Genomic DNA, 13818 nt, shown 5'->3' on the forward strand with positions numbered 1-13818 from the left:
TTGTGACTGAATCTCCCAGAGCAATCCTTGACCTGGAGTGGGTGCTCAGCCAAGAAAAAGAACACAGGCAAGATGGGTCCTGACTGGGATTCATCGTTTGTTGGGTGACAGTTTAATCAGTTTGTGTAATATGAAGTCTGAGAAAAATGAACTCGAGCTTCCCTTACATTAGTTCTTTCTTGTGAAATTAGTTTCTCCTGCTCTTTTCTCAAACCCACTTCAAATTATTAATGTGAAGGCTGGGTTGCATTGCAAGCCGACACTTGATTTCTAAAAATTATCTATTGATTTGGAAAAAAAAAAACCAAAACCAAAAACAAACCTGTCTTAAAATGGAGGTCAGTTGAACTCCTTGTTTTATAGTAAAAAACAGTCATATTTGTGGGTTATGTCATTTCTATAGTTTGCTTGGTCTCTCCATTTAAGGTCCTTTTTTCCCCCTTTTTTCCTTTCAGAGTCCTTACGTCTGTTTTCTTTCTCTAAATTGTCGGCTCTATTTGAAGTTCCTGTTTGCACTGTGCTGTAAAGGAATTTGCATAGTTGATTGCAGAATAGAGTCTAAAGCTTGAAAGAGACTTTGGAGATGATCTGTCCCACCACCCTCATTTTTAGTGCAGAAGATGAAATTGTCCTACAGCAGAGGGCATAGTGGGGGGTCTCCGGAGCCCCCTGCACTCTCTTGCCCCTCCACGACATCCATGTCCAGCTGCATGTGCATGCGGACTCTCTTTGAGTCAAAGTGGGATGGGGATGGGCCAGTTTGACTGCACACTGTCCATGGAGGTATCAGGAACATGGTCATTCTGTGAAAGGTAACGCCTTGGGTGCCATTGCACGTTGCAAGTCCCAAACAAGGGTCCTGATGGCTGAGTAAACTTCCCTCACTAACTTGAGTTCATGAACCATTTTTTATCATACTTAGTGGTTAGCTAATTTGATGTTCTATGTTTCTGTTATGTCTTCACCACGCTGATCAAATGATGCAGAAAATAATACCATCTCTATGTGTTTCTAGCTAGAACATGTGGCTCCAATCTGCGTGGACCCAGTGGCGTCATTACGTCCCCTAACTACCCGGTGCAGTATGAGGACAATGCTCACTGTGTGTGGGTCATCACCACGACAGACCCGGACAAGGTAAGGCTCTCGGCGTCCACCCCTGCAAAGCTGATGCCATCAATACTCCAGCTCAGACGGCTGTTTGCGACACACAGCTGCACAGATGTCATGCACCCTCACTGTTCGCTGTTCGAACGGAAAAGCTCACGCTGCATTTGTGTAGATAGATCCACATTTATCAGAAAGCCCGTGCAGGATTAGATGCAGTGAGTGTCCTTCATTTGGTTGCCTCCCACCGATCTGGAGGGTCTGTGCTCGCCCCCTCCCCCAGCTTTGCTGAGATATCATTGACATAATATTGTTTTACTGTAGGGTGTAGAATGTAATTATATATGTATGTGTGCATGTATACACACACACGTATGTAGCAAAATAGTTAACGTATATCATCTCACGTAATTATAGTTTTTTTATTATTATTATGGTAAGAACTTTTAAGATCTGTTCTCTTGGCAAGTCTGGAGGATACGGTATGGTGACTGTGAAGGAAATGGACTCGGGAGAATCAAGAATGGGTTTAGGGGTACCTGGGTGGCTCAGTTGTTAAGTGTCTGCCTTCGGCTCAGGTCATGATCCTGGGGTCCTGGGATCGAGCTCCACATTGGGCTTCCTGCTCGGCGGGAAGCCTGCTTCTCCCTCTCCCACTCCTCCTGCTATGTTCCCTCTCTTGCTGTGTCTCTCTCTATCAAATAAATAATAAAAAATATCTTAAAAAAAAAAAGAATGGGTTTGGAGGTGGTGGTGAAGCCCTTACCAGAATGAGCATGTGTTCAGTCCCTCTGGGCACACCCTACCCTGCATCAGATTGTTCCTGTCTGGAATAGTATAGGTTCTCCATACTCTGAACCAGGGAAGGGTCCTCAAGAACCAGTGTTTTTGTTTTTTGTTTTTGTTTTGTTTTCTTATGGGAAGAGATAATGGGTTTGGTTTTGGGCATAAAGAGAGTGAGGAGCCTGCTGTATATTCATTCAAGTGGACATAACTGGTAGATGTAAATTTGGAATTCAGAAGTGTGTTGTACGCTGCTGAGATCTGGGATATGCATGAGGTCCTGCAGAGAAGCACGCAGAGTCAAGAGAGTCATGCTGATGGCGTGTTTTCCTCCCCGTGTCAGTTGGAGGGTGGAGTGGGCTTCCACTGTAAGGAATAGTGGGATTTTTGCCATTCTATGTGTCAGGTAAAGAACTTCAAAGTACTGAAGGCCTTTGTGTGGAAGAAACAGTGAACCCATGGTGTTCTGATAGGATAGGCAGGGACTCCAAGCTAAATCGTCAGGAAACTTGATTAAAACCCTTCCAGTATTTTCAGAATTCATTTAAACCCAGATCACAGATGAATAATCATGAATACTTTTATCCTACAGATATACCTATATATCTGAGTTTCTATCCTTCCCATACATACTAGAATAATCAAAATCCCTATCTAAAAGGAAGCTTCCGATTGTCTAAACACCATTTACCTGACAGGCACGAGACCGAGATCCCCGGGATGTAAACTATGCGTTAAAGATTTCACAGCTGTTTTGCTCCTACTGAGGATGAGGACCTGGGTGTCTTTTCACTGCCCTGTGATGGCCTTTCATTAGCTCTTCTCTCTGGGAGGAGGGTCACTTATGTCCGCACCTCCGTATTTTATTATCACCGTGAGGGGTGCCATATGGAAATGAAATCATAGGTTATTCAGTGTCTCAATACGATGTTTTTGGCTGTAGGTATTAGAAGAAGTTTTTAAGAAGCATTATTTCACATAAGAAAACGGCAGAGCCAGCGAGATTGCAGGTTTAATTTAGGAGCTCAGAAACGTTGTTGATGATTCCGATATTTCCTCCTCTGTATCTAGGGGGGTAACCCTACTTGTTTCTTCTCTGGGAGGGTAGTGGGTAGTGGGTAGTGCCCACCCTACCCCCCCTCAGGTCACAAGATGGCTGTGACATAATCATGGTCAATGAAGAGATGAGGCTTGTCTTCTCAAAAATAGAAGAAGTTTTCTAGAATGTCCTAGCCGACTTCTCTCCAGACTTCTCTCTTCTTTAAATCTAAACACCCATGCTCCAGCTCCCAGGGAGCCTGAAGAAAGAATTCTCTGGAAGCCAGAAGGTTGTGGTAATGGGTGTGCCTACCACATGCACACAAGCATAATGTCAAAGAGGTTTTTGTTATCATCAGATTCATATTTTGTTTATGATGCACTTTAGATCCCATTATTTTCCTGTTTTAGCAGACTCCAGTAGCCTAAAAATTGGTTAAAATGCTTGAAGTGTGTTCTTTGACATTTTGAATTTGATTTTTCAACTTGGCCCAACTCTAAAAAAAAAAATCAGTAAAATAATGAATGTATGCCATTTAGATGGACACATGTTTCTCATTTTAGAAGTTTCGCGTTTCTGTCGCATCTTTGCTTACATTTACATGGACATTTCTCATGATTTCATACAGTTTTTGTTGGTTCTGGACACTCAGCAATGAATACATTAAATTTTGGGAATCTTGGGTTACATTGCTTCCTTTAATTCTTTGTCTTTTTTCCCTTTATTTTGGTGAAATGTTCAGAGAAGAAACAAGACATTGCAGGTTGATGCTCTCATGCACACCAGTACTCTCTACTAGAACACCACTTAGACACCTGAAGGCATCTCAATTAAGCAGAATTACCATCCAAATTAAGAAGCAGTCATTGCCATTAAGTATAATTAGGCTTAATTTGATTCCTTGGGAGACATTCCAAATAAGGGGGTTTCCCGACTAAGCACACTGTGATGAAGGTATATTACACATTGAGCATAAGAGAGAAGGCGTCCGGACAATGACTCTTGCTAGAAGCATGAACGCTGAGTTCTAGATGAGGAGTGATGATCTGCCCCAATCTGTATGTTTGACTTGATTTGCAAACTTTTAGGAAATACAATAGGATAGAAACCTGAAATCAATTCCCAGAGTCAGTCGGAGTTTACGTAGTAAGCTCATCTTGGACGAAACCTTGATTCTCTCCATGATTAGAGACGCTTCTGGTCTCATTGTTTGCTTTGACTCTTACACAATCAAGTGACGTGTCCATGTGTACGAAGCATTAATATAAGCTCGCTTGTACGAGATAATGACCAAAGAAAGCTGGGTCATGAATATCACAATTTGTCATATTGTGGAATGTCAACTTAAAAAGAATACTAGAAATCTATTCATACACACACACACACACACACATAATTGTTCTTAATTATATCAATATATTCTGCATTATTATTGAATATATAATACATATAAATATTATACATACTCTAACAGATCATATATTAAATAATAAATTAATTGTAACTAATAATTGTTAAACATATATATGATGTGTGTGTGTACAGTATATAGATATATATTAGGAGAAATTACTATGCAGTATGTTCTAGGTAGGAAGTTAAAGAATATTTCCCCAGGGAGTCTTGCTGTTGCCATGGGTTGAGCATCCGGCTCTTGGTTTCAGCTCAGGTCCTGATCGCAGTGTCCCTGGCTCAGGGCAGTGTCTCTGGCTCAGGGCTGGGCACGGAGTCTGCTTAAGATTCTCTCTCCCTCCCCTTCTGTCCCTCTCCCTGCTCAGTCGCTTGCTCTCTCTCTCTCTGTCATACAAATAAATAGATCTCAAAAAAAAAAAAAACCTCAAGAAGTCCCAATTTAGTGGAGAAGCAAATTTCTGAATCCCCAGGTGTAGTAACCGTTGCTGCCGTACACGTCTAGTAGAGGGTCAATAAAAATTAATTCAGCAATTAGATATTTGTTAAATTATTTCATCATATATACTTTCAATAACTCAGCTTTCTCAGGTAAAACTTGCAATAACTTGTATGACCCAATTCTTGAGAAGGTGATATATGGTTCATCCATTACAGATTAGAGGAATTATTAGCAGATGCTCTGAAAAGTTCATCCACGTGGTTTCCATTGGGAAGATTAAACACCGACCACTTTCGCTAGAGTCCATACATGGAATGTGAGTGTACCTCTGTATCTTCATATGTATACGCAGAGATATATTTATATTTCAGATGCATTCTGTGGTGACGTAATTTCAGTACCTAATTTTAGTTTGAGCTCCTTAGAGAGTATTTTTGTTGATGTCAAACTCTGAGAATTTCAAAGATTTTACGCATTTGAATTTTGTCTGTTCAGGCTGCTATGACAAAATACCAGAGATGGGTACCTTATAAACAAAGAAATTTATTTCTCACCGTTACAGAGGGTGCAAGACGGCAATCCAGGTGCCAGCTTGGTCAGATCCTGGGGAACGCCCTTGCGGAGAGCAGGGTATCAGCACGAAGCACCTAGAACATCTTCTGGCAAATGCTCAGTCCCTCCCCTCTTCTTCCTCCCTGTCCCCTCCTTCCTGCTTCCTCCCTCTCACTGCCCCTCCTCGTCCTCCTCTTCTTCTTCATCACAGTTATTAATGCCTACATTTAAAAAGACATCATTCAGATCCTGAAAGATAGGTAAAGGGTTTGCATGTCATGGTAATGACTGGGGGTCAGGAAACAGGGGGATAAAGTGGCGCTGCCGTGTGTACTCTTGGAGACATCACTATGCCAAGAGCCAGGTGCACAGATCTGAAGGACACGTGACTGGAAGCAGGAAACATCCGGGCTTTGTCATAATTATGGAAGATGATATGAGGCTACGTCAGGACAGTGGTGTCCGGATTGGAGAAGAGAAGATGAATTTGAGAGGTATTTAGGGAATGGGTAACTAGTTACAACAATTATACATTTATACCTTTTATTCTAGGAACAAGTCTTACTATCTAAAATCATTTTTTAAAAGTTGGTTTAAATTTATTGCTTGTAAGAAAGTACAGCTCTCTATCAGATCCCTTTCTGGGGACGGAGAATGAACTTTTATTACTTGGGAGATTTTTCACATAATTTGAAATAACAAATTTATGCAGGTTTAAAGTCATTCATTTGCATTCAGATAATTTTAAAGTTAAGGCAAAACTAAATATTACATGTAATAGTTTATGGCTTTGAAATGGAATTTGAATAAATTCAGTAGGTGAGATTTACCCATTAGGGATTTCCAGATTGGTAGAGAGACATCCAGAGGCATGACTACTGGTGGTGACAGTGTCCTGAGTAACTTTATCCTTTCTTCCCAGACCTCTTTCCCATCCAGAGTCATGATGTGCTCTGTTTAATGGCCCCATCCTTGTCTTCTGGGTCCCTGAACACCTCTGCAGAAAGTCCGGTTGCACGCCAGCTTCCTTCCTGGCACACAGCGTGCCCCTTAGTGCCTGCTGGCCGTCATCCCGTTCTGACCCGCTGTTTCATCCCTGTCCACTCAGGATGTCGAGTCACTGTGGCCGCTCCTCCGTTGCCAACGCCGCCCCCTTACCACTGTTTCGTATTTGTACCTTGTTCACGAATCGAGTTTGTCTCCTGAGACTCTTTCCTTCTCGAGTCTCGTGCGTCCCTTCCTGGCGTCCTTTCTCTCCCGCCACGGGGAAGCCTCCACCCCTGCTTCCCGCCAACCGGGTCTTCTCCACCCCTGCTTCCCGCCAACCGGGTCTTCTCTCAACACCCCAAGTACTGCCTTCTGAGAGCAAGTGCAGCCGTTTTTATCATCTCTTCTTGGTGCTCCAGAATAAAACAAGAAACAAGGTCTGCACTGTGGATTCACTTGCATCTTAAGCCAAAGCGTGAATTACACACACACTCCTGTCCCCGCGTTTATGTACTTATACACACACACGCGATGGAGACAGCATTTGTAGAATGACTCACCTGTCAGTAAGTAATGTGCAGACCACAGTAGGAAGATTTAAAAATGAAAGAAAGAAAGAAAGAAGGAATAGACAAAAATCCAGTAAGAGTTCACTTGATGTGAGGGAATGAAGATCTAGGCTAGAATGGTGCTTATTTATGGCAGTGGAGACGCGTGTGATACCCAGGAAGCAGTGCTGTGAGAAAAGTCCACAGACTACTGAGGAATTTTTGGTGGTGGTGTTGTTTTAACACAGAAGTGGCTTTACAAGAGGACACGTCAGTAACTGTATGTCCAGAACTTGCTCGAAAGAATGAATCTAGTCCTTGTGGCAGAAAGGCAGAAGTTTTCTGTTTCTGTTTTGTTTTCTAGGAGGTGTGTGTGTGTGTGTGTATGTGTGTGTATTTTATGAGAAAAGGAGGCAGAAATAACTAGTTTTCCTTTCCCACTTAGGTTGACATATCTTAGAAGTGGTCTTTTTTTTTTCTTTTGCCTTTTAATATTTACTAAGGACTCTGCATCTAAACACATCTCCTTCCGCATTTTTCTTCTTTTCAGTGCTTTTCTTGTTTACGCACATTAATAATTACACGTGTAGCAAAAGCAATACAACACTTATTCACTCCGTGTGTTTTTGGGTCACACACTGTTGATAGTTGCCAAAGACTGGCAAACAGCAGCTGAGATCTCTGCTTGCTTGGAGATCCCATGTCAGAAGAAAGATGAGAAAACCAGGCAAGAAGCCATTAGCCTGATAAAGTCAAATAAAGGAGGCTCACAGCAAAACGTCCCTTTGCAGGGATGCTAGGCCCATGATGGTCACTGATTTCCCCCGAAGTGCACCTTGAGAGAAATTCACTGTCTCCTGAGGCCCCTGCAAGCCAACAGAAGTCTCTAGGGAGTTGTGGCCACCATGCTCCAGCTCGTTTCTCTTTGCTCTGGCCTTTCTCTACTTCCTTTTCATCTCCGATTCACCTTAAGAGACAATTCTAATTTTATGATCGTCTCTCCCCAGATACATGATTCCGGGGTCTTGCAGGGCAGTGGCATGGTGGGAGAGAGCCAGATGCGTTACTTAAAGCCCCAGGCTCCAGCCTTTGTCCATTTCCTGGCCGTGTGCTTTGGGAAAAACCTGAAATCTCTCTATCAGTTTCCTCATTTGCCAATAATCTTAATAATAGTGATAATATTGAACCTGATGGTGTTTCTGTGTTTATCAGATGAATGACCATGTATGGGAACACCTCAAAGTTATTAATGTTACCACTACTCTTAGAGGGTCACCTCTCAGCTCTTCTTCTTACCTCCGTTGCTTCAAGCACTGTCTTCTCTGATGACAGTGATGTGTACCTCATCAGCTTACCTAAGCACCGTGCTGGAAGTCCAGACGGTCCCAGGGCGTTTTTGGGGCAGCCTAGCAGTCCTTGAAGTGGACAGATAGAGAGCACATTGGTTCTCTCTACCTTACCAATCTGCTTCCCCTCCAACAGCCTTTCTCTGAGTCCCTCATACTGTCGTGATATCCACACAGTGACCTTGATTCTAGACTCTTTTCCTCCTCTGCCTCCTCTATTGAGCATTTTTCCTTCACCCCTAAGTCTGGATTCACTCTCCCTTTTCCATTTGCCAGTGTTCTAGCAACCAAGTACTCTAGGTCAGCGTCTTTGCGTAGCGTGCAGTGTGATGGCTGTGAGATAGCTCAGCTGCTCGCCGTGTCCCGTTCTCCACCTTCCTCACGGATCTTCCACAATTAATGGGAAATATCTTTAAAAAACTGAACATGTATATAAATGGGCATTTAATAAAACAAATATGGGATCTCTATTTTACAAAGTCAAAGGACACAGATAACTGGAAAGCAAAAAGCAAAGGAACTAAACATTTCGGTCCCCAGGATGTTCAGTGCTGACTGTTGCTGTGTACTTTTTTAAGACTTTTGCATCTGTGTTTCTACCCACAGATACATACACAAGGACATGGTTTTCCTTTATTGCCTTCCTTCCTCCTCTTCATTGTGGTTCTTAATGGCACGTTTTAATTTTAAATATTACACCACAGTTTTACAGATTGCTTTGTTACTCTGTAACATGCTGCATATGTATGTGTATATGTAATGCATATACATAATATACAATATGTATCCAGATATAACTCACTTTTAGTAGATACAAAGTGTATACATCTCCAGATATTACTTACAGTTTTTAATGGGTACAGTGTTCCACCAGCCTCTTCTTCTCAACAGGTGTCCGCACTGTCCCGCTCTCCATAGTCGTCAGTGACGCTTCCACAGACATCTTTATGTTCGCTCTCTTAGCAGCCATTTCGGCAGGCTCAAGTCCTTGAGTTAGAATTAGAGTAATCATTTACACACATTCATAATTTTGATACTTAATGCTCAAATATGAATCTTGAGCTAAAATTGTGTTCATGGGAGCTCCCACCACAGTGCCTTGACACCCGCAATTCTACAGCAGTGAGGACAGAGGTAAGATACGAGTCTGTTCTTCTTTAGCATTAAACCCTCAACAATTCTCTATGGTCCGTGGGGAAAGGTCCTTTTCACAACATCTATCTTTCATGGCCGGGGACCCGACACCATTCCACTCTTATTTTGCCACTTGGCTTCTGCAAGCTTATTTCCCCAGCCATGCTGCTAAACTCGCAGTTCTTGGAAGAATGGCTCTGCTGTGTGCTTGTGTGTCCTGTCAGACTCCCTGAACTAAGACAGCGTATCCCCCGTATCAGGGTGAAAATGTGGTATTACTGAATGATCGAAGCCATATTCATCATCGGATTCATGGCAGAAATTCTATATTTTCTTGCAAACTAGTTAATGGGTTGACCATAGGATTTACTAACTGAACCAAAACTCTTTTAAAGAGTGATGTATTAATAATTAAGCTGGAAACAACCAAAACCTATAATTATCCTGGTAAATCAGGATGTATGTTACTCTCTGAGGGGGCAAAGGGAAAAAGAACCACAGTAAGTAAAGCTCTATTTTATTTTACTATCTGAAGTTGTAAAAGATTACCTCCATACTCCAAGCCGTTCTTGGAGCGTCTGACCATGCTTTTCAACAGAAGTAGGAGAAATGCTCAAACCTTCAAAATATAGGGAAAATTCCCCAAACAGTCAGAGCTTTGTATGACCAGTTCCTAACTTGCAGAAATCTAGAATTAAACATTGCTTCTTATTCTTAAGTGTTTTTGTTTGTTTATTTTTTAATGGTAAAAATGTGAAAGTACATCTTAGAAATCTTAAATTTGAATGAAATAACTTACTTAAATTTTCTTTTGCAAGCAAACCTATGTATATGACATCTTTGAATTTCCAGTCTTGTACAGCGGATGGCCAATTGTGAGACCCAATAAATGATTTTGATTAAATAGCTATAATAATGACCAAACATTTACTGTTTTATATCACTGGGGAGGCAGAGAAGTTTATGCTATGACTGAACTTTTGTTTTGTTTAATATTATATAGCTATTTCCAGGTCACAAGTCCCACAAGTGTACACATTATATGGGTCCTAAAAATAGCTAAATATATTGTACTAATAAGTTTCCAGATAAAACACTCTTTTCATCAGAATGTCACACACACAACACAGAAGGCTCACTTGTCATTATTAAGCTCAATTGTGGTTCATATTTTCCAGCAGCAGGCTTTCCCATCGCCCGAGGCTCAGCACTAGTTGGTCTGTATTTGTGACTGTCGCTTAGTGGCTCTCACCGATGTGCAGACTTACAAAGAGAATATTCCAAATGCTCTGTGTCCTGCTGGTCTTCACAATCCTCTAAGTGATGGTTGGACCCATGTATTTGAAAGACGGTGTTAATGACCTGGCTGTTGTTTTTCTGGGTTTCCGATGACGCATGAAATGTGTTGATAGCTGTCAGTGGTGCCAAGTAGGACTCTGGCAGTGGGGAGGAGCAGGGCAGCTCACCGATGGGCACCCTGTGGCCATCTCCCCACAGTCAGATGCTGAGCAGCTGCACTTGAAACAATGCATCTCTGAGGTGGTACAGGAATGTGGAATCCCTCCCGCCTTTGAAGGTGCTTACAAGGGAGAAATGCAAATTATTATCATTTTCTTAACATGAAACAGCAAGCACCCCCATGTCTTCCTTGAAGTCAGTGAAGTGATTTTGAACTTACTTGAAATAGGGATTGTTTTGCTGTTGAGAGAAAGGCTTGTGTTTCGTATGACACGTTTTGCTGGAAGACTGAAGTTGGTAGATGATCTCACAGGATCACTTCTGAATCCTAACATGACGAACCAAAGTGTTCCTAATTAAATATTTCATGTTTATAATGTCCACGGAGGGCATTTATGATTCTAAATAGCTCCAATGTCTTGTGCTGTCAAGTGTTGCGAGAAGTCTTATGCAATGAGCACATATATGGAAAAATAAAGATTTTAAAATATCTAGAGCATCACTCTTTTAGCTACATTCCTATCTGATGTCATCTACCCTTGGTCAGAATTAAAATTACCAGTTTTAGTACCCTCCCATGAACACTGGGAGAAAATGACCCTTCGAATATTTGCTTTATGGAAGCAGTTTTAATACTGCTTGAGTATTATGATTAATATCACTGACTTGCAGAGCCCTGTATAGATACAATGATTAAAATGCTCAACTACATTTATTTCATGGACCAATGTCTGAAACCAAACTTAAGCATCTTTATATACGTACATTTGCATATATATAAGCATATGTATTTAAATAATTAAATGAATGAAAAAGGAAAATAAAATTAAAATTATGATTGACACATATTTGAAAAAACCTCATATTTGAATTAAAAGTCCTCAAAAGCTAGCATTATATAGATAAATATATATTTAAAATTTATATGGAAAATGAGTTTATCTTGATGCAGGATTCAAGAAGATGAGCAACAAATATGTAAAATCTTCAATGAAGGAACCTTTTTAAAAAAATGTATTTATTTTCAGCATAGCAGTATCATTATTTTTGCACCACACCTAGTGCTCCATGCAATCCGTGCCCTCTATAATACCCACCACCTGGTACCCCAACCTCCCACCCCCCGCCCCCTCAAAACCCCCAGATTGTTTTTCAGAGTCCATAGTCTCTCATGGTTCGCCTCCCCTTCCAGTTTCCCCCAACTCCCTTCTTCTCTCCATCTCCCCATGTCCTCCATGCTATTTGTCATGCTCCACAAATAAGTGAAACCATATTATAATTGACTCTCTCTGCTTGACTTATTTCACTCAGAATAATCTCTTCCAGTCCCGTCTATGTTGCTACAAAAGTTGGGTATTCATCCTTTCTGATGAAGGCATAATACTCCATAGTGTATATGGACCACATCTTCCTTATCCATTCCTCCGTTGAAGGGCATCTTGGTTCTTTCCACAGTTTGGCAACCGTGGCCATTGCTGCTATAAACATTGGGGTACAGATGGCCCTTCTTTTCACGACATCTGCATCTTTGGGGTAAATACCCAGTAGTGCAATTTCAGGGTACAGTGGAAAAAAGACAGTCCCTTTAATAAATGGTGCTGGGAAAACTGCATGAATAGAAAACTGCTATATGTAGAAGAATGAAACTTGACCATTCTCTTACACCATTCACAAAGATAAACTCAAAATAGATAAAAGACCTCAACGTGAGACAGGAATCCATCAGACTCCTAGAGGAGAACATAGGCAGTAATCTCTTCGATATCAGCCACAGCAACTTCCTTCAAGATATGTCTCCAAAGGCACAGGAAACAAAAGCGAAAATGAACTTTTGGGACTTCATCAAAATCAAAAGCTTCTGCACAGCAAAGGAAACAGTCAAGAAAACAAAGAGGCAACCCACGGAATAGGAGAAGATATTTGCAAATGACAGTACAGACAAAAGGTTGATATCCAGGATCTACAAAGAACTCCTCAAACTCAACACACACAAAACAGACAAACATATCAAACAATGGGCAGAAGATATGAACAGACACTTCTCCAATGAAGACATACAAATGGCTATCAGACACATGAAAAAGTGTTCATCATCACTAGCCATCAGGGAGATTCAAATTAAAACCACATTGAGATACCACCTTTCACCAGTTAGGGTGGCCAAAATTAGCAAGACAGGAAACAACATGTGTTGGAGAAGATGTGGAGAAAGCGGAACCCTCTTACACTGTTGGTGGGAATGCAAGTTGGTGCAGCCTCTTTGGAGTACAGTGTGGAGATTCCTCAATAAATTAAAAATAGAACTTCCCTATGACACAGCTTCATTTTAGAATAAAGTTGCTATAACTTGTCATGGCAGAATTGAACTGAAAATGAAATTTATTATAACAAATTCAACAATCATAAAGTCAACATATTAATGTTATATAGCTAACATTTGTTTATCCACAGTTATAGTATGCATTTCTACAGTTTTTTTATTCCTGTTTTACTGAGGTATATTTGACAAAAAAATTATATAGTTTTAAGGCATAAAATGTGATGTTTTGATATAGGTAAACATTGTGATTACCATAATCAAGATGAGTGACATGTTTATCCCCTCATATAGTTACCTTTTCTTTTAAATGAAGTTAATTGAGTTATCTTAATTATGAGAGCAAATAAGATCTACCCTTTTGGCAAATTTCAAGTGTACAATACAGTATCATTAATATAGTCACAGTGCTAGACATTTGATCTCCAGAATTCTTCATCTTGATTAATAAAAAATTATTTTTTCTTCATTCCCTTCACCTCATGTGCCTTTCTTCTCTTCAGACATTTCCTTTCATTGTTCTTCTGTAATAAAATATCATTCTCATTTCTGCCTTAAGATGCAGTTCTCCTGAAGGTTTCTTCTTGCCTGTCCTCTTTCTGTATTGTCTGTAGTCTGCGAAAACCACTGACCTAGACGGCAATGAGACACAGTGCAAAGAATTCATCATATAACCCTTAAGAACACACACATAC

At 40.8% G+C, this 13818-nt stretch overlaps 1 protein-coding gene across 2 annotated transcripts in view; it reads left to right on the forward strand.

Annotated features, from left to right (window-relative positions):
* Nucleotides 1-13818, forward strand: part of CSMD1 (CUB and Sushi multiple domains 1) — a 1903837-nt gene that overhangs the window by 1360846 nt on the left and 529173 nt on the right. For both annotated transcript variants that reach the window (XM_082715632.1, XM_082715633.1), the window contains exon 10: nt 1016-1137. In XM_082715632.1, the coding sequence (XP_082571758.1) occupies nt 1016-1137 (122 nt within the window). The remainder of the gene's footprint in view (nt 1-1015; nt 1138-13818) is intronic.

The sequence above is a fragment of the Mustela nivalis genome (assembly GCF_964662115.1).
Source record: "Mustela nivalis genome assembly, chromosome: 20".
Taxonomy (NCBI): Eukaryota; Metazoa; Chordata; class Mammalia; order Carnivora; family Mustelidae; genus Mustela; species Mustela nivalis.